The 21,440-nt window shown below is 48.0% G+C and overlaps 1 protein-coding gene across 2 annotated transcripts; it reads left to right on the forward strand.

Moving 5' to 3' along the window:
* The first annotated feature begins 1,677 nt into the window (after nucleotides 1-1,677).
* Nucleotides 1,678-14,575, forward strand: RNH1 (ribonuclease/angiogenin inhibitor 1). 2 transcript variants are annotated; one of them, XM_041481246.1, is made up of 10 exons: nucleotides 1,678-1,743; nucleotides 5,148-5,253; nucleotides 6,871-7,041; nucleotides 8,962-9,132; nucleotides 9,781-9,951; nucleotides 10,724-10,894; nucleotides 11,382-11,552; nucleotides 12,485-12,655; nucleotides 13,402-13,572; nucleotides 13,782-14,575. In XM_041481246.1, exons 2-10 carry the CDS (start codon nucleotides 5,168-5,170, stop codon nucleotides 13,867-13,869), a joined length of 1,371 nt encoding a protein of 456 aa, XP_041337180.1. In that variant the 5' UTR covers nucleotides 1,678-1,743; nucleotides 5,148-5,167; the 3' UTR covers nucleotides 13,870-14,575. The 2 variants fall into 2 exon arrangements, with proteins under 2 accessions (XP_041337180.1, XP_041337179.1); XM_041481245.1 differs by lacking the exon at nucleotides 1,678-1,743 and adding an exon at nucleotides 3,486-3,526.
* Nucleotides 14,576-21,440: the final 6,865 nt, after the last annotated feature.

Below are 21,440 nucleotides of genomic sequence, written 5' to 3' on the forward strand. Positions count from 1 at the left end.
GGATCTGTGTGTATTTCACTGAGCAGGATGGCCTGGTTCTGCTTGCTGGGGAAAGGGCAATAGATTTTTCCAGAGATGCCTTTTGTTGTCCCTGCAGTGAGGGCAGCCAAAGGATTGACAGGGAGACAGAAGCACATAACCTTTTGGCATGGCTATTTGGACTATAAATCTAATATTTCACCAACACAGACCAGAGTGTATTGGGTGCTTTGTCCAGAGCAGGAGGTCCACAGAAGGTCCACGTGACATAAACCTCTCTGAAATCTCTAGCAAACACTAGACTTTGTCCTTTAGAGACTCCTGATACGTGCAGCGAAGCGGGAACCAAGGGCAGAGATGCCAGCAATGGCTGGATAGGAAATGACACCTTTGCTCTTGGGGTGAATGACAGGCATCCGACTTCAAATTGCTCGGTTGACCAGAGGATCTCCTGCCAGCATAAACTTTCTTCCTAACACTAGTGGTCTTCCTGAAAGCATCATGCCAAGCAAAAAGGGCAGAGACATCCTTTACCTGCCACAGCATCCCCTCCACTTCCTGCCAGGGAGCATCCTAACATGCACCAGAGCTGGGAGCTCAGGCCATCCCCAAGCTCTTGCCTGTGCTTCAGCAGGTTTCAGGTCAGACCAGAAGCACAAGGACTGTTCTAGCAAATTCTTTGTGTGGATGATCCTGTTTTCCTGAGAGGGAATAGGGAAGAGGTGAATTCTCTGGCTTTCAACTCTCTTCTGGGCACTGAGGAAGGTGGCTTTTAGCTCATTGAACTCTCTGGTGATTGGTTCCCATCTCCTCCAGGAGAAGAGTAATAAAGGCTGCTGGAGGGAAAGCCTCTAGTGTTTCTCCTGTGGCTCAAGAAAGGCTGTTTCCCAGGCCATCATTCTACCATCATATCTGTCAGCATCTGCAGCCACAGAAGGGAAAGACAAATCTGTCCTTCTGCTACTGGATCATTTGCAGGCTATTGAAACATTAATTCATTTTCACACCATTGAGAATGGGGGAAGAAGGCAGGTTACTTCAAGCCACAACTATTGTGCAATGCAGCTTGAGTGACTGCAGGGTTTTCCTTCAGGGGAAGAAGAGCCAGTGGGAATTTGGGAGGAGGAGGTGTAGGAGTGAGTTCCATTCTTGTTGCTGAGGGGCAGTTTTAGGGAGACACAACCAGGGCTGTGCCCAAGGGACCCTTCCAGGCAGTGTGATCATTCAGCTTGTGCAGATGCAGGGGGCTGCCTATGTCCTAGCCCCTCCTGGGAAGAGGGATGCAGAACCCCCAGGTAAGGCGACAGGTAGGCAGTAATGTGCTCAGCATCACTCCTAGGCCCGGCAGGACAGGCTTGCCTGGAGAATGGAGAGACTATGCAAACTCCATCATCTCTACCCACACTTCAACACTGCGGTGGCTTCATTTTCAGATGGATCCTTCAGTGGCAGCTACTCTCTTGGTCTGGGCTAAACCATGGCAAGTGGCCACATCATTCGGTGTGAGAAGTAAAAGCTGCCTCTGTCACCATTAGGGGGATTTTGCAACATTTGGTTCATCACAAGCCAGACACAATCGTGAGCTTGCTTGCTCTGCAAGGCCCTGAAGAGCTGCCACGGGAGGAAAAAAGCCGTCAGAGCCCAAAACTGTTTCCCTCCCTCTAGCAGGCACCATGTGTACGACAGCAGAGGTTGCGTGGTAACGGCAGCAGGAAGGCGCCAGCTCTGCCCCCCTCGCTCCCGCACAGAACCGACAACAGCAAGGTACGTATCAGCGGCAAAAGCGGGCTCTGAAACTCCCGAAACTTTCCCTCCTGCTCTCCGGGGAGGAGCACGGAACCATTTTAAAGCCGTGCTTTGTAGGGAACAGCTGGTTGTGCTTAGTTGAACTGTTGTGTGAGCCAGGGTTATGGGAAGAGGGTGTTTGTCGGAAGAAAAAACTGGGGGAGATGCTGAGATTTTGGGAGTGGAGGGAGGAAGGCAAGTCGGGGTGTTGCCAAGTGCCTCTCGGCACTTCAAAACCTTTCTTTGTTCCGTCTTGTGAAAATCTGAACTTGCTTTTACCGGGGCTAAAACTACCGGGAAACAATAGGGAGGGGGACAGGGAGTAGCCGGCAGGCGGAGGAGGAAGCGAGCCAAGGGATGACGAATGCCTTCCAGCCCTGACCAAGCGCTGCCACCCTCGCCCTGCCTCGGGGCGGGTGTGGGGCAGGCCCTGCTCGCTGGGGTCGGGCGGGCAGGGCCACGGGGAGAGCCCGCGAGGGCAGCAGGCCTGGCAGCAGCGCAAGCCCGAGGCGCCCATCCTCCACTGCTGTCACAGCTTCGTTCCACAGAGCTCAGAGAGAGGCCTTTGTGCCAGCGAGGTGCAGCTCTCTGCCCAGCGTGTGGCACTAATGAGGGAACGTGTCGTGGATAGGACTGGTGACAGGGATGGGGGGCAGGGACTTCCCAGGCCCTCCAAGCTGGCCCCCCATACACAGCTGTCTGGAAGCTGGAAGTCAGGGAGACCACTGAGGATATTTCTGTTGTTTCCACTTCAAACAATTCCTAGTTCTGAGCTCCCTGGGGAAATCCTGTCTCCCCTAGCCAAGACCTTGCCCTGGTGCCTCTGCCCCGGCTGACCTGCATGCAGTCCCATCTTGCTCCAGGTCCCGGCACACAGCAGAGGTTCCCTCCCAGCTGGTTGGTACACTACCTCATTTTATGTTTGATACTCCCATCCCACCCTTTGTGCACCCCCTCATTATAGGGATTTCTCCTTCTCCTGCCTTGTTTCCTGTGTATCCCAGTGCTCCTGCTCAGGGGGGAAGAGCATCAGGGAGATCAGGGTGGATAAAAAAAAAAAAAAAAAAGGCTACGGGAGATAGGAGCAAAAGGAAAGGCAGGAAAAGAGGACAAAAATAGAGAAGCTGGTGAGAAGGTGAAAAAGAGGAAAGACATAGAGTAAGAGGAGAGATGGCAGAAAAAAGGAGGGCATAAAAAGGAACAAAAGAATGGTGAAAGAAGGGAGAAGGAGGAAAAGGAGAGGAAGGAAGGAAGGAAGGAAGGAAGGAAGGAAGGAAGGAAGGAAGGAAGGAAGGAAGGAAGGAAGGAAGGAAGGAAGGAAATGAGAGCAAAGTAGAAAGTAAAAAGGAAAAAAGAAAAAAGAAGGAAGTGAGGAAAAAGGAAGGAAATATGAAGGAAACAGATAAAGGAGAGTGGAGGGGGAAAGAAAGAAGGGAAAAGAGGAGAAAGGGGAAAAGAAGGTCGGAAAAGAGGGGGAGAGGGAAGCAGGGAGAAAAAGAAAAGCAGGGAGAAAGTCAGAAAAAATTAAGAAAGGGAAAGACAAATGCAAGAGAGAGGGGAAAGGGCGTTAAGTGTCAGAAAGGGAAGGAAAAAAAGGGAGAGGGGGGAAAACGGAGGGAAAAGAGGAAGAAAAAGGGAGAGAAAGAGGAAAGGGGGGAAGAGAGGGAAAAAGGGGAGGAGGGACAGATCCTGCTCCTCCCCGCCGCGATACGAGGCGGAGCCGGGCCGGAGCCGGCGGCAGCTGCGCGGTGGCGGTGCGGCGGTAGGAGCCGGGGAGCCGGGCCGGGCCGGGCCGGGGGGAGCAAATCAGGAAGAAAGCCTGGGAGGGAAAAGCGCTGCCTGCGGTGCGGGAGGCGGTGGGGACCGGGCAGGGGCGGCAGCGGTGGCGGCAGTGCCTCGGGAAAGGACCGGGCCGCTGCCCGGGACGCCGAACGGGATCCCCCCCCGGCTCGCAGGAGGGCGCAGAACTCGGGGCTGGGGGAAGAACCCTTTCTCGATGCGGGGCGGGGGCGAAACGGGAGAGTGCCCGAGAGACGCGGGGAGGGCTGTGACAGTCCGGGTGCCACTGTCCCCTCGCGTGTCGCCGCTGGCTCTGATCCCCATCACCCCGCGACACGTGGGGCTGTGGTGCGCTCCCACGGAGGCCGTGGGCCGGGATTGCCGGCAGCGCTCGCATTGGGAAGGGAAGGGAAGGGCAGAGGCCGAGCACGTCGGTGAGCTCAGGATGCCGCTGGCGCCGCGTCCCGGTCCGGCCGCGGGTCCCGAGCGCCGCCCCGCCCCACGTGCGTGCCGGGTTTGTTGTGGGCGCGACCTGACGGGAGCGCTGGCACCGAGCTGGCCTCTGGGAAAAGCCAGCTTGGGATCCCCGCGATGTTACGGCGGCAGGAGGGGACTGGAATGAGGGTAGTCGGTGGCTGCCTGCAGCTCACATTCCGATGGGATGGCTCAGGGATTATTTCTTTTTCATGCCCCGTAGTCTGAGTCATGCTGGCCAAACCAGGAGACCAAGGCTGCATTTTGTCACCTACTACAGCGCTTCCTTTAACCCCATCCCTTGTAGACTAAACCTAGAGCTCAGCTACTGGCCTTGGCATGTTTTTGTGCACGTTTATCTGGGGCCGTTCTGCACAGCGCTGTGTTTACATCACTTCAGAAATGCAGTTTGACTGCAGAAGAACAACAACAAAAAATCTGCTTACCAGCTTCTCTGTACTTGGATTTGCCTGACGAGAGTGATCTTTCAAACCTTGGAGGAACACTTCTCCCATCCATGCAACGACCAGAGTGATCTTTCAGACCTTGGATATCGAATTGTGGAGGAACACTTCTCCCATCCATGCAAGTTCCACTTCTCACATACAGACACATGTCTGGCAGGATTTTTAATTTGAGCCCGGGCAGTTCTCATGCTCATCTTCCTCATTCACCCACATTATCTCAAAAATACCCCAATTTTAATTACAGCTTGAGGGTCCACAATGGGTCAGATGTGCCACGCTGGTGGAACTTGGTGTCTGTGTGGCTCAGCAGTGCCATAGTGAGTAGCACCAGTGCCCCTATGAAGCTCCTTCTGGTTAAGCTCCCTTGGAGGGGGAAGTGGAATGTCTTATTCTCACACAAGCAGCCTCCAGATAACACACTTTTGCTGTATCTCTTCAGGATTCCTGTGCTTTTTTTCCTCTTAGAGGAGGGCCTTCCCAAGTTCCAGACAAAACCATTTCAACTGTCCTGGCCTTATACTGGTGTTTGCAGGTTTTGGAAAATTATAATCTTTCCCCTTTGCACAGAATGACTCATGGCTGAGAGCTGGGGGGATTGAAGAACATCGTTGCTTCTCAGTCTGTTTTTTAAAAAAGGTGGTTTTATTTTGTTTTAATTTTCAGATCTTATCTCAACTGTCAAAATGGAGCTTGACATCCAGTGTGAAGAGATGAGCCCATCTAGATGGGCTGAACTTCTGACCACAATGAAATCCTGCAAAAGCATCAGGTAGTAACTAGTTGTGTATCCTCTCTTTTGAGTAAGAAGTGTTGTATTTCTCTCCTGTGCTTTTCATCTTTAGACCTGTTTGATCTGGGACTTACAAATTGCACAGCAACAGGAATGAGTCTACCTATTTTATCCAGAAAGTTAGGATAAACTTCCATCCTCTTGCAAAGCTTTTTCAACCAGAGATAAATATCATTTGGTATGAAGTAATGTTGCCCTGTTTCTTGGTGGGCCAGAGGGCTCAGCTCGGTAGTGTGATTTAAATATTTGACCACCATTTTGGTTATTCTGCCTTTGTCTCTCAAAAGAGGGGAGACATCTCTTTGTGCTTATTAGGTTGCACACTCTTTGGGTTGCAGGCTTGATGCTGTCAAGTGATTTTGGCTTCAGTAGTCAGGTACAAGCCGTGTGCCATCAGCTTTTAATTCTTCAGTTGACCTTCAGAAGTACCAGCCTGGTTTGCTGAGCAAACAGTGGGAGGGAACCATCTCCTGGGGTGTAAGGTGTAGGACGGGGCCCAGAAGAGTTGCTGCTGCAATCTTTCCCCTTTGCTGTTTGGGAATTCACACTTCATGGCATGGCATCATCCTGCTGGGGCTGGAGAGGATGGGCCACTTCATGCCAGCAGTGCCTTGGAGGGCTTCAGACCTGGTGAGGGCAACTTCCTTTTGTTTTGCAAAGGAGCCTTTTGCAGGCAAAACTTCACGGGCCTGGCCTTGATTTCCCAAGGCCTGCCTTGGATGGCAGAAGGCAGTGGGATGGTTGGTTGTCTCCTGGGCAGAGGCTGAGCTGCTCCAGAGGCAGTGGATGAGGGTGGCTGCTGCAGGGATTGTTTCAGCAGTGTTGAACATGATCCCGTTGGAAGTCATGTCTTCTTGCCGGGGGAGGGAAGGAGAACTCTCCTAGAGCCTCAGTTTTCATATGGTTGTCTAAGGAGAAATGACCAGGCAACTTTTGTCACTCCTGGCTGTGGGTGTGCTTGGGGTGTACGGTTCTTAATGACACCTTCTTTTTGCTCTGTGTCTTTTCTGCCTCCCTCTATCCCTCCCTGGCTGTCCCATGCTCCTGAGCCTTCCTTGGCTCTCCTTTCATCCTCATCCATTTAGCAGCACCTAGAAGAATGCCGATATCCTGTGGGAGAAGCTGCTGCTGAACTGCAAACTCAGGGTTTGTGTGCTGAGATTGCTGCTGGAAGGAGATGGTGCAAACCAGCATGACTCACCTGCAAGACACCAACCTGCTGATGAGTGTCTCTGGGGCTGGCTGCAGTTCTCGGTGCAGAACCAGTCTGACAGCTGTAAGCTGGCAGGTGGTTTGTCACTGTCACTGTTTATGGAGGCGCTTCCTCCAGCTGTAGGGGGATGATTTGTGCCCTCTTCTGTGCAGCACAGAGGAGGAGCAAGGCTTGGGAAGCTGCCCTCCAGCCCATCCTGTGGTGCAGCCCAGAGCACACCTTGGTTTGGGCCATGCAACACCCAGCAGGTCCTGCACATACTTAGGGAGGCATCCCAGGAACAGCAGGAATATTGCCCACTCTGCTTTGATGAGCAGTGCTCCAGCCAGGGAGAGCAGAGCAACTCTGAGCACTAAAGTGCTCCTTCTCTCCTTGTCTTTCAGGTTGGATGACTGCAATCTCTCCAGCAGTAACTGCGAGGATCTCTCCTCCATCATCAATACAAATCCATCCCTCACAGAGCTGAAGCTGAACAACAATGAGCTGGGAGATGAAGGTGTTGAATACCTGTGTAAAGGGTTGCTGACGCCAAGCTGTAGCCTACAGAAGTTATGGTAAAGCTCTGCTGATTGTCTTGCTCTATCATGCTGTCACAAATGAGTGTTTTAAGGTCTCTTAAAGAATCACTGGCAAAGACAGGTTTTATATAAAAGTGAAAGCACAACAATTTGTTGACAAGGTTCACTCTACTACATACTAGATGGTTAAAGAACATAGAAAAAAAGTAAACAAAAATCTAAAGTCAATAACCAATGTCAACCAAAGAATTATCTACATGGAGACTGGGGGAAGGGGCAAGGGTCAGGACAGGAAAAGGTGAAAAAAGAAGCCAGTCCTTTTGAATTCCAAGCTTCAGAATCCTTGCTAAACTGAGTTCTGGACTGGACCAGCACTTTAGGCCTGAAAGTTTTAATTTTTAATTTTTAAATTAAAAATTAAATTTAACCATTTAAGTTGTTAATCAACTTAACAGGCTTGATTAATAGCCTGAGTTAAGCAATTTAACAGAGGTTCATATAGAATTTACTATAATGCAACAGTAACTCACAAACCTAACTTATATATTTACAGTACTTAATAATCTAGGACAGCAACAGTCATAGTCCATTTACTACAGTATATTCCCACTCAAAAGCACACAAACCTAAAGGAGTATGTACAAGCTGCTCAGCTGTGGAAAATTCTCAAATTCAATGAAGAACTCACATCAGATGCCTTTGAGGTTGAGCCTTGAGGAGTGGGGGTGTCAGCCCAGGATCTGTCATAGTTCAGAGATCCTCAGAAGGCAGCAAACTGGAGAGTTCCCTGGCTCTGGGAGGCACTTTATAGAGGCACCCCACTGCATTATAGCATTAGTGGGCCTCCCTCAGCAACCCTGGTGCAGGAGCTTTAGTCAGAGCCAGTGGCTGCTGCCTCTGCTCCTCAGAAGCCCTCAAAGAGGGCTTCTGCCTTCTCTGTCCAGCATCACTTCTGCAGGGTGCAGGAGTCCTCCAGCTCCTGAGGGGAATCTGGGATCCTCAGGGCACTACCTTGTAAGAATAATATGCCTTTTAGATCAGATATTGAAGTCCCTGTGCCCCCTGCAATGAGGACTCAGGCAAATAGAAAGTTGACTGTGAAGCTGATGAAACTGCAGCTTTCTGATGGGCCTCAAGAAGTAACTGTGGTACTCTGTACTGGAAGGCTTAAGTAATTTTTCAGAGAGTTTGCCCTAGGCTTCAGACTTCTCCATATGCTCAAGTAATAGCCTGAATTAGGTTTTTTCAGTGCTGTAGAAATAAAATTGTCCATTTTTGGGGTTCTGGTAAGGTGCCTTAAAAAAAAGAGAAACCAAATAAAAAGGAAATAAAAGGAAGAGGAATATAAAGAAGAATAAATAAGAGGAAATAAAAGAGCGACCAAACCCAAGTCAAACCTCCCTGCACAACATCTCTCCATTGCTCCAAAGTCTTGTCCAATAATAACTCTTTAAACACCCCATAGCAATACTAGCACAGTCCCTATGCAACTTCTCCAAGCCTGAGTGCTGAAGGATCAACTTCATAGATCCATCTTGCACTCTACCATTAAACTAAATTATATCCATGGTTGGATGAGATTTTAACTTCTACCGACTCTGGGTCACGTTTCTAGAGGGGGCAAGAAATCATAAGATGCCTTTGCTTTATCTCTGGGGTCAGCCTCCTGATACTTAAACCACTTCTATAAACCAGTTGTGGGTGAATCCATATTCTCCTGGAGATGCTGTATGAGTGCAAGCTATTGTTTGTGGCACAGGTGTAGTTGATAAAATATTATGGCACACCTGTAAATTAATGGTACTAACCTGGACAAACCACTTCCTAGAGGGTTATGCACCATCAGAGCTGTGGTGTCCTTTCCAAGCTCCAACCTTAGCAGATAAACGTCTCTGAGAAGAGCTTCTGTAATTCTAGGAGTGCATTTCCCTCTCCCCTGTTGCCTCTCTCCTGCAGGCTGCAAAACTGCAATCTGACGAGTGCCAGCTGTGAGACCCTGCGCTCCGTCCTCAGTGCCCAACCATCCCTGACAGAGCTGCACGTAGGGGATAACAGGCTGGGAACTGCTGGAGTGAAGGTGCTGTGCCAAGGGATGATGAACCCCAGCTGTAAGCTGCAGAAGCTGCAGTAAGTAGTCACTGGGCTTTTTTGGTCATCTGACAGGCCATGCTTGCTTTTCCCTTGACACAAGCAGGAGTTTTGTTGCCAGGTGTGGATTTGTTCTTGTTTTACCTGAAATTGTCATATTTATTCATGCTGGTGGATCTTGTGGATTTGGAAGTCAGGTGTCTGTTCCCATAGGCTTTGTTTAGCCCTCCTGGCAGCGGTGGCTGTAAATGCAAGACTCTCAGATGCCCAGGAAACATCAGATTCTGCTGACCTTGGTCCTTGTTTCATGACTGAGCAGGACCTGCGTGTATTTGCAGCCCCAGCTCCCCCTGGGCAGTCCCAGGGTTGAGGCTCATTATAGTGTTGCAGTGCAGAGCTCAGCCCTGTGCTCCAAGCTGCCTGTACACTGGTTTAATGGAGGCCTAGTGTAAAAATTGGTCTTGCTAGGGTCCTCTGGGATATAGTTTAAGAATTAATGCTTCCTGAAATGAGCAGAGAGATGCTGTTAAAAACTTAGATATCTCTGGTTTTATGCATTGCCTGATCTCAACTCGCATTGGCATGTTTTCTGCCCTGGCTAACACACACCAGGCTCAGCTGATTCTTGTTGGATGAGGATGTGTAAGGAAGGTTGTCTTTTTGCCTGGAATTCTTTTCTTCTTGCAGGCTGGAGTACTGTGAACTCACAGCTGATATTGTGGAAGCTCTCAATGCTGCTCTGCAAAGCAAGCCCACCCTGAAGGAGCTCAGCCTGAGCAACAACACGCTGGGAGATACAGCTGTAAAGCAGCTGTGCAGGGGCCTGGTGGAGGCAAGCTGCAACCTAGAGCTACTACAGTAAGGAAGAGCTGGTCATCTCTAATGGCAACTAGTGCTGCTGCTAGTCACAACATCCATAGGACAGGAAAAATTGTCAGGAATGTTTGAAATATAGGCCAGATTTTTGCCTGGTTCAGATTTATGTAACTGGAAACTGCACACAAATGTCTGGGGCTTTCAGTTTTGGGGTTTTTGGCACTCCAGGTTAAACCACCACTTACTAAGGGAGACTGCTCACCTGTGTCTCAGAGCAGAGGAACAATCACCCTCAGTGGCTCGAGTTCTTAAACTGGAATTACCAGCCTGTTGAGTATACTTATTCAGAGCCCTTTTTTGCTAAAAACAAAGGTGCTGGGTTTGGCCTCATTTCTGTGGTAAAGCCCATGAAGGGCTTTCTGGGAAAAGCACAATTAATTTTATCTTGCCCCTGAGGTTCAGCAGGGGGTGGCTCAGCAGGGACTCACTGTGTGATGCTGCCAAAAGTTCCTCTTAAAAAGGATAACTGATAAAAAGGGAAGTTTGGCAAGAATGATCCTTTCATTAACGCATATCAATGGCTGGGTCAAAGTGCCCTGCAGCCTCATGAAATGCAGGAGCAGTGTGTTGCCTCACCCAGAGTCCCATCTGTGTCTTCTCTGAACCCTGCAGGATGTAGCAGTGCCTGGCTGAGCTGCACTGGTTTGCAGCAAGGAACCAGCCCATAGACCCTTCTCAGTCTGAACTGGGGTATTGAGGTGTATCTAACACAGTGGGTCTGGAGCAGCAACTCCAACTATGCTTTTTCCTGCAGCCTGGAGAACTGTGGCATAACCAGCGATAGCTGTATGGAGATCAGTGCTGTTCTCAGGAACAAGTCATCTCTGATGGATCTTTCTGTGGGGGACAACAAAATCAGGGACTCCGGTCTGGCTCTGCTGTGCCAGGGACTGATGCATCCTAGCTGCAAAATCCAGAAGTTGTGGTAAGGGGGGGACAGAGGTTTCGTATATCCTTTCTGCAGCTTCTGAGCTGTTTTGGTTGTGCTGCTGGTTTGCTCCAAAGTAGAAATTTCTCATTTACCCTTTATGGTCAAAAAAAAGTCTCAGCTGCAAATCAGTTAATTCCCAAAAACTGGGTGGAGAACACCATGAACAAATAGGACCACACTGAAATTACTTGGATCAAATTCTGGTGAGAGGGCAAATAGAAGTTTATGATGGCATTGTCTTGGCTTCCAGTTGAGTTAGCTGTCTACTAGAATTGCACATTTCTGTGTCTTTTTTTGTTTGCTAAAAGCAGAGCTTTTGGTGCAGCAAGTGGAAAGAAAGGAAAGGAGGAAACTGTGTGGTATGATGTGTGAAAGGATACAAGAAAATGAGACAGTGTAACCAGAAATTCAGTATACTAAAACATGACTTTTCTAATCTGAGTAATTCCTGGGAGAAAATAACATTTTGTTCTTCCTGCAGGTTATGGGATTGTGATCTCACAAGTGCTAGCTGTAAGGATCTCTCCAGACTCATCAGTACAAAGGAGACCCTCACAGAGATCAGTCTGATAGACAATAACCTGAGAGACTCAGGGATGGAAATGCTCTGTCAGGCACTCAAGGATCCCAAATCTAAACTTCAGGAGCTATGGTGAGCTGCTGTCAAGTTTCACATATCTACTGCCTTCTTTGGAGGCCTCACTGAAGAAAGATGTAAGGTGAAGTAATGCCTACCCAGATAGATCCTCAGTTGTGATGGTTCCATAAGCAGCTCCTGCTGGTTGTTACTGGAAGGATTTATATAGTTAAAAAGGGCTTTTCTAGACTTAAAGACTTTAAAAGGATTTGTATTTCTAAACTCATAGACACTTTGAAGATGTGCCCCATCACAGTTATCCTGTTACAACCAAAACGAGACCAGGCATCACTTTCAGAGCTTCTAATTAATTGTTTTATCATGCAACAAATGACAGTTAAGAGACTTTTGAAGTCTGAAAGGCCTGATGAAATACAAAAATAAGTGCTGTGATCAGATATCTCAGGTTCTCCACTGGAGCAAAGCCCTCTCACTGATGAGACAAAGGAAGTTCTAGTGACATTAAACATTTCTCATCATCCTGTCCTGTTGACTGTCTTACCTTTTAGGCTGGGATGGTCTAGGAGAGGAAGTTTGTTCTTTCACTTAGAACTTGAATTTTCCTATAATGCTGATTCAGCTCCTGCCCCCAGCTGGGTTCTTGCCCTGGTGGCCTGGAAATCAATGGGGTGCCTCAGGAGTGCACAGTGGAGGCAACAGTGACTGTTAGAGCAGCACACTTCATCCTTCTTTGTTCTGTGCTTCTTGGGCAGGTGCCTTTCCTAGGTGCACACTCCCAAGACAGACATCCCACATAAAGAGTGGGAGAGATGCTGCCTAGAAAGGACTGAGCAGACAGGCATTGAGAGGAATACAGTGATTGCAGGAAAGCCCTGGTTCCTCAGTTCCTACTGCCTGGGCTCCTGTTAAATAAATGTAAAGAAGTGAACGGTGCCTGATAGTCTCCAGGTGTCCCACTTAGATTTCATCTCACTTTTGCCTTGCAGGGTTAGGGAGTGTGGGCTCACCACTGCTTGCTGCAAGGCTGTCAGCTCTGCTCTCAGCACCAACAAGCACCTGAAAGTACTCCACATAGGCGAGAACAAGCTGGGAGATGCAGGTGTGGAGCTCCTGTGTGAAGGGCTGATGCACCCCAACTGCAACATCCAGTCCCTATGGTAAGGTGCACTCTCAGAAGTCGTCTTCTCTCTTGCTGTCTGAATTCACCCTTTGTCTTCTACTTCCATGGTCCTTATGGGTGCCAGCACAACTGCTGGTCCAGCCTCACGAGAAGGAGCAGACAGCCAGCTGGAGCATCACCTCCAGCCCTGGGGTGGGATTTGCCTTCCCCATGAGCCTGTTCCCTTTCCAGCTGGGCCCAGCTCTGGGCTGTGTGATGCTCAGGGCCCCGTGCTTGTTCTCTCCATGCTGTTGGACAGAAGCTGGAGCTGTGCTTTGATGCCTAAACTCACAGTGAGTGAGTCAAGCAGATGGGTCATGGGAGACATCAGTAAGACTTGCAAGTCTGTCCCAGAAAGTGTCTTTTGACCACTTAAAGTTACTTGGTGATCAACTGAGAGACGTCAGTTGCCCTCTTTAGAGAGATGGTTGCAAGTCTCAAATACAGTAGTAAGAGAAGATGATGCGTGATGATGAAATTGGGAATAACTTCAATGGGTTCCTTCTATGCCCATAGCCACATGCTGTTGTGCTTTAGGGAGGCCTTTGAGGTGTTCAGCAGTCACCACAAGGGCAGCTTTCTCTGTGGCAAGACCGCAGGCCAGCCCCTGCTGATGCCTTGGAGATGCCATCTTTGCCAGGATCTCTGGTCCGTGATGGCGATGTCCATACCTGCTGCTCGGGGGTGGGCAGGTTTTCCTGGAGCCAGGCTCACTGTGCTGGCTTCTCCCTCCTCTCCCTGCAGGCTTGGGAACTGTGACCTGACAACAGGCTGCTGTGCCACCCTCGCCACTATCATGGCCACCAAGCAGTGCCTCACTGAGCTGGACCTGAGCTACAACCCTCTGGAAGATGAAGGCATCAGGAAGATCTGTGAAGCCTTGAAGAAGCCCAGCTGCAACGTGCAGCAGTTAATGTGAGAGATGGTGGTAGCCCTGGCAGGGGTGGGAGGCTGGTGAGATCTAAGGGGGTCCTGGGCTGTAAAGCCAATTTCTGGCTGCTCTTAAAGCTAGATGGGGCCCTTCCTGGCATATGACCTTCCCATACTGGCCAGTTGTGCATCTGTCTCTTCCCTTAACAGGAGGATGCTCACTAAATCTCGCTTGCCTTTTTGTTTTGGTGTAGTTTGTATGACATTTTGTGGAGTTCTGAAGTGGATGATGAACTGAGAGCCTTGGAAGAGTCCAAGCCTGAAGTGAAGATCATTTCATGAGTGGTGACTGCCTGCAGAACAACGTCAAAGCAATGTCCTCTTCTTAATCTGAACTTTTCGTACATAAAACTAATTAACTTAATAGGGAATTTTCTTGTACCAAAACCATTTGTGGATTCCCTGAGTGGGTGTCTGGGGAGCTGATCGAGCTTCTCTGCGTCTCTGGATGTACTAACTCTGAGACTCATGAAAGCTGCAGCATCACTATCCTTGAAATAAACAATTACTGTTTTGTAGAAGTGGGTTTCTAGCCTTTAGGAGCTCTTTAATCCTCTAATCCCTTCTAACAAATTAGTTGGGCTTTGAAGAGAGCTCCTTTCCCAAGGCAAGAGAACTACCCACTGTATTGTTACTGGGTGGTGCTTTTGATAGGTCTCTGGGGAAGGCTTTAAAAAAAACCTAAATGTTTTTAATCTAAAATTGAGCTCTCCCCTGTCTTTCCCTAAAAGAGTTCTTGGAAAAGCAGTGGTGGCCAAGGCACTAGAGAAAAAAGAAATGAGCAGCTGTTCAGCTGTGTAATGTCAAAATTCATGTCCTTTGAAAAGTGATTTTCCTACAAACAAAAGATGCTGTGTGCATTTCTGCTAGTATGGGAAATGATTAAATGATTGATGTGTTTGATCTGGCAAAGAGTAGTTCTACAGGAACTTTATACTTAATTTTTCTACTTATAAAAATAAAATATATCTGTATATTTCTCCTTTAAGACCAGTGTAGTTATTTGTGAACTGCAACACTACCAACTCCTTGTTTTACTTTGTTTTTGCTAAGTCCCTAGCTGAAACATGCCAGGAGAAGATCTTAGACAAGGCTTTAGGTAAAGAACAAACCTAGAAGACATTTCAGTTTTCAGGGGACACTGAGGTTTCATTCCCAGAGTTGTAACAAACCCTTATTCCAACAGAAAATGCAACTGCTGCACACCTAAACCACAAAAGAATGAATATGGACTTAAAAATACAGAAGGCAAGCCTGGCATTGTCCTTGGCTGGTCTTGCAGGATGAATGCCAAAAAAAATCCCATTCCCCAGTGTGTCTTCCTGAAGTGGTCACTTGATGTCTCCTTCACTGGCACATTCTGTGTGGCACCTAACGTAAAGGTGTTCTCTAGGCTTTGATTCCTGCTGCTCACATTCATCCTGCAGAGGCCACAACTGGCTTTTCTTTGTCTTAAAAGATTTGACCTAAGCAGTTTCTACAGCAGCCTTCACAAACCTAAAATGGTGCATGAGAAATAGTTTACTTGTGTCTTCAGGCAGGTGTGAAGGATAGGATTTGGTTTTTTCTTCAAGGCATGTCTCTCATAGCTGCCCAAAATGCTAAAAACCCACTCCTTTTGGCTTTGGTCTTCTCCATGAATAAAAATTCAGCCATTCTAAGCGGCTAATAAACAGGCTTTTCAGTTCATGGTCTCTGCTGGATTTGGCATGCACAGATGCCCAGATTAATTTCATGCTGGGGGAGAAGACAGGGCTTCAGAGGATAAAGAGATGTGTAGGAAGAGCCAGAAAAATCAGGCATCTGGGAGGGTGTAAAAACCGCCCTCTAAAAAGATGCAACAAACAGAAGTTTTTCCCTATCCTGGCTACCCGAGGCGGGGCACTCTGCTCTTGCACTGCAGCTGCAATGCCTGGAAATGCCTCGTGTTCCTCCCCTCGGGCAGATGAGCATTGGGAAGGGTCTGCCACTATGGCTGCATTCCGGGGGCATTCAGGCTGGCACAGCCTGCTCCCACCAGGGGTGAAGTCCACGCCTGCCTTTGATCCCAGAGTGGCTTTGCATTTCCTCCAAGAATGCAGACAGAATTTGGAAAAGTCTCTGCAGCAAATGCCACGTGTCCAGCTGCCAGCCACAGCAAAAACCACAAGAGCCATATTTTGCCTCCTCATGAGCTCGGGGCATCTCAGGCCAGGCCAGCCTGGTAGAGCTCTATAGTTCCCCCAAGACAAGGATAAATCCGTGCACTCAGAATCTGTGCTATGCTTTAAGACAACGTCAGTCCTGTGCTTGGCTCTAAAATGCAGGTAGAAATCCCAGGATCCAGGAGCAAGCCACTCTAGCAAGAGACACTTTTGCTCATGAACAAGACTCAAGCAAGGATTTGTATTCCTAAAAACTCATTTGTTTTTATTCATCTATTTCTTGGTCCAGCTCACTTCCCTGACAAACCTTGTCACAACTGTGAACTTGGGAGAGCTGAAAGACACAGGAATTTGCCTCTGCAGTTCAGATGTGTGGGTAGTCAGCATTTTAAACTAAAGTAGTCAGGAACTGAGTCACAAACCTTTTATGTGGACTAGGTAGTAGGCTGGCAGGCAAAGCCTTACTCATACCAAGATCACAGCTGGAGAACTCAGCAGTTCGTGGGACATTTTAGTCACATCTCAGGGCAAATGCTTGGACCCCCTGATTCAGTGGTTTGCAAGTACTGACTTTCTACCAGTAAGGACTGAGTTTCACCTTATATAATGAAGATTTAGGACAAAATTATGCAGCCAAAATAGAAGATTAAGAAATACAAGCATGACTTTCATTTTAAACAAATACTAGAACTTTAAAAGACATGTCCCAGAGGTCTTCAATTCAGAGAAAACAGGTCTGTATTTTGGACCTCAGTAACAGCAACAGTGGTTTAGGGTACAGTAAAACTTCAGGTTTCTGCTAGAAGTTTCAGATTCTACAATAAATGTAATTTTTTATTCATCACAGCATATGATCTTGATCTGGGAGGTCACAGAATTCCAGTTAACATTGCCAGAAGCAGTTAAACAAATATTACTGTCCTCACAGCTTACACCCCAACCAAACCTCCTACTTGCTTTGGAATATCAATTCATGGCTGCCCTGATATCCCTGACTGTTCTCGTGGTACCTGGGCCTTTTGGAAAGGAGATCCAGCACAAGAAGGCCCCAGGTACCAGCTTCAAATAACAGTGATGTTACCAGCAATTACAGAGTTCCAGTTAAATCTGAAAGGGGAAGTCAAGCCCACTGTGTTTGAAGAGTTAACCACACACAGCTCCCTGCTTTGAAAACAGTGCTTGCCATCTGAGTCACTCCCAAACCTCTACTAAAACAGTCTAAAAGGGACTTACTTGCTGCCTGAATTCCTTTTTTGCACAGATCATCGTGATTTTCATCTATCATTTACAATATATTTCCTCCTTTCTGTGAGCTGATTTCATCAGTTGTCCCTTCCACCACTACACTTCTATTTCATCTTTTACTAAAGGGGAAAAAACAAGGGGAAAAAACCCCAAAGAAACCACTATGCAGGAAAGTTCCTCTCCCCATAAGGTGAGAAGAATTTTGATCTACTTTATCCATTCCCCTCCTCACAGCTGCAAATGAACCATGGACATATCTCCTCTTGGGGCACAGCATCACAGCCCCCTCCTGACTGAGTGATGCCCACTCCTCTGGCACTCACACCATCAACATCAGCCAGTCCAGTGCACTCCCAGCTTGGCAAGGACTTGCAAACTGGCAGGTTGATGAATATGTGAGGTTAGTCTTGCCTCTCTCAGCTAAAGCCAGCTGCACCCACTACGAGAGGAAATGCAGCCCCCAGCCAGAGGAAGAAACGTGCTGGGTCAGATGACCGCACAGATGATAAGCCTTTCCAAGCTAGAGGGCAAATCGGTGGCATGTGGGATGCAGGACCATGTGGCTGGGGGGGATGGAAACTTCAATTGGCCAATATCATGTCAGAGCCTATCTGGTTTGCAATTAGAGGCAGGTATGCAGTGAAAGAGGTGAATTATTGGCACTACCTCAAGCCCTTGAAGATGTTCCAGAGCAAACACTCAGGAAAAGTCCTAAGCCAGGCTGTGCTGCCCTCAGGCTGGTGCACAGCAGCACATAATATCTGCAGAGGGAAATAAAGTATCAGCACAGCTGTCACTTGCACAGCCACCCTACATGCAGCTCAGGCAAATTCTCCTCTGCTACTCCATTTCCTACTTCACTGGCGATTATCACATGCCAGGAATGGCCTGGTGCCACTGGGACAGTGCACAGACCTAGCACTGCCCACCCCAGCTTCTTTACATCCCCTCTGTGCTGCTTCTGCCTTGCCTACACGTCACAGAAACACTTCTTTCAGACCCCAATTATGCTTGGCAGATGATTAAAGCACCTCTTTGCTCCTGGGTACAGAAGTGCTCTGCAGGCCATATTGGGATTGTCTGGGAAGTGTTGCCTGTCTCCATCACTTCTGGGTGCAGCTCAGCTGAACCAGCTCCTCCTAGTCAGGTTAGACGTGCCAGCTCACCTCTCACGTGCCACAACTGCAAACCAAGGCACGAGGCTGCACTCAGAGATAATCAGAATATAAAGCACCAAAGAGTTTGCTCCATGGCACTTCCCACAAAGAGGGAAAAGAAAACTGTTTTGTTCATCTCTGACTTCAGTGGGGACTTGTTGCTTTCTACACATCCGGCTCCCAGGGGATCCATTCCCTGCTCAGTGCCACAGGATGCAAAGCAAATCTAAATTAGACACACTACATGGCATACAGCCCTGCCTCCTAACTACAGCAGGATCAAAATAGCTGTAATTCCACTGACATTGGTTAGTCACCTAATGAATGCTCTGGGGAGGAAATCTGGCTGGATTTGGATCACTTGAGAGAAAGCAAGCAAGCTTCCAAGGCTGGAGAGAGAAAATGGGACTGATCCAAGACTTCTCAGGGAAGTTCATAAATGCCTGGGTGGGATAAGGAGTGAAAACCAGATGAGGGAGGAAGGAAAGGGCTGGAGGAAGGTATTCTCCATCCTTTCTCACCTCCCTTCAGAGTTCTTGGCCCTGTAATCTCCATGTAATTTAGCATCATCTTCTGAAAGAGAGAACCACTCCTGCTTTTCAGATGGCTGGTTGCTGCTAAGTGTTTCAAGCCCTTCTAGGTTCCTGGATTTTAGGCCTGGCAGAACTGAAAGGATATGGGATGGCTTTGGTGCTTCTGAGACTATGGATCCAGCTCCAGAAGTGTGTGTGCAAAGATTAAAGAGTATTCACTGCTGGCATCAAGCTGCTACAGGATATGTTCGTCAAAAAAAAAAAAAAATCCTACTGCTTTGGATAGAGAAAGCAGATTTAAAACAACTGCAAAGCAAAAGCAGGTGGAAAGCACATACTCTTGGACTATTCATTTTTGCTGTGCCCATGAAGGGCGTGCAGCACTGGAAGGATTTCACAAGCCAACATGGATTGTGTCACCAAGTCCAGCAAGGGGTTAGAATTCCTCTCCTGCAAGCCCCTCAAGAGTTCAGCCTTTTCCTTGATGTCCTGCCTGGTCCTTGCTGGGCTTCTCCCAGGACCTGCAAGGGAGCAGGTATGGAGCAGCTCTCATTGTGACTCCAACAGCTGGATTTTCCAAGCAGGCACCCAAAACTCCAGTCTTCCAGAGTTATGCTGGAGGACTAATGAAGCAGCAGCCTCTCCACCTTGTTCCTTCTCCATGTTTGCCCTGTTGTGACCTGGCTTCGCCAATACTGGCTCCCACCTTGCTGAGTGATTTCTCTTTGGTGAACGACAGTGAGTTAATGAGTTGTTTGGAACGAGTGTCTGCTGTGGAGATGGAGAGGTGTAAAATACACCCTACACTGCAGCCAGGGAGCAGGGGCTTACCTGGAGCCTCTGGCAAAGGAGAAACCCAAGGTCAACCATTATAGTTTTGGAGCTGGAATTATTGAGGACCAGCAGCCCACTATACTCCCACTGAAAAAGAGAAATTAGCAGCCTATGAGGGAGTTCAAGCCACCTCAGGAGCTGCTGGGACAGAAGCATCTCCTTTTGGCACCACAGTTGCCTGTTCTACACTGGATGTTCCAAGGAAACATCCCTTCAACACATCACATAACCAGCGCTAGATGGAGTAAGTGGGTAGCATTGATCACACAATGAGCCCAAATGGGAAAACCCTATTTCCTAGGAATCCTAGAAGAAATTATGAGCTGGCCAGAAGGCAGAGGTTTTGGAACAGTTCCTGAGAAGTTCACTTGTCCCCGAGAAGCACCACCATATGAATTACAAGAGAATGAAAGAGGCTATGGGAGGTGGGAGTTAACAAAACTTGCATTTTGGCTACTGCTGAGCAGTGCTGTCCCTGTGGCATTCCTTCTCCCCCATGAAGGGCCTGGGAGTGGGCAAGGTCCTGGGAGAGGACATATCCAGGCCAGCTGACCCAAAGCAACCAAAGGGACATTCCATACCTATACAACATCAGCTCAGATATAAAAGCTAACGGAGGGAGAAGGAATAGGGAGCATTTCTTATTCTACAGTGTTTGCCTTCCAGAGCATCTTTACTGATGGGAATTAGAGATTAATGTTTCCCTTTGCTTAGATACAAGAAAACTTTTGTTTCCCTTTTTATGCTTTACTAAACTGCCTTATCACAACCCAATAGTTCTCATCTTATTTGGCACACAGTCAAATGACAGGCCTTGTCTGGAATTTATTCTCAAAAGAGAGAGGAACCCAAGACAACATATTTTCCACAGAACATTTCACTTCCATTTCTATCCCAGTAATATCAAATCCTGCTCTTTCCCTCAAACATAAACCCTTCCTACATTCCATTTATATCATAGTAATAGAAAATATTCCCCTTTCACTCCAGCAGAAGGTTTCCCCATGTGCACCACATGTGCAACAGAGTCCAAAAATACTAGAGATGCAAAGTAGAACAGAACTACCTAGAACAGAATGGAGCAAAACACAAGAGATATTTTACATGCAACATTGAACTTCCATTTATATCCAAGTATCAGAAAATCTTGTTTTTTCATTCCAACAGAAGCTCTTCCCATGTGTGCACAGGGCCAGCACTAGACCAGTCAGAGAGATGCACAATAGGGAAGTGAGGAGATGAGCTCTTTGGGATGCAAGCAAAACATGGTGGAGCGGTATCACAGTGTGGGACAAGGACCTTGGTTTGTTTCCTTGTGCATTAAAGGGAGCTCCAGAACTTCTGAAGTACGACACTAAGAGAAGTGAAAACACTGGCAGACAAGGTCCTGGGGAAACTTGCAAAATCACTCCTCTCACCTGATCAACAGTTTTAATTTACTTCTGTCTCCTTTATCCATCTCTTAAATTTTCATTGAAAAAAAGCAATTGCAAATCTTTCCCACACTTTTTTCTTCCCATATGACCACACAGATCTAGTTTCTTCTCCCACTCCAGACTGTGTCTCAGTTACTGGATGTGATTTCCAGTAAAATCAATTCCTCAAGTCCCCAGTGACCTTCCTGCAGCTGGCCATGGCTCAGTGGGGAGGAGAAAGCCCAGGCAGGCAGCTCTGCAGTGGGGAAATAGCCACCTCAGCAACAGGAGAGAGGAGGCAGCACCAAAATACCACTGACAGCTGCTAAGAACGAACTATTAGAGGCTATTAGAGGGTTGCAGCTGCTCCTCTCTGATTAAGAGACAGGGGCAGAAAGAAAAGCACGGCAAGAGGGGGATTAAAATCTGAAAGAGCCTGTCCTGCATGGCCAGGGGTGAGGGAAGTAGCTGATGCTTATTCTCCCTCTTGCAGCACAGGCTGGGCTGTGCATTTTATTCACTCTC

The sequence above is a fragment of the Pyrgilauda ruficollis genome, unplaced genomic scaffold (assembly GCF_017590135.1).
Source record: "Pyrgilauda ruficollis isolate IOZ18807 unplaced genomic scaffold, ASM1759013v1 scaffold55, whole genome shotgun sequence".
Classification (NCBI taxonomy): Eukaryota; Metazoa; Chordata; class Aves; order Passeriformes; family Passeridae; genus Pyrgilauda; species Pyrgilauda ruficollis.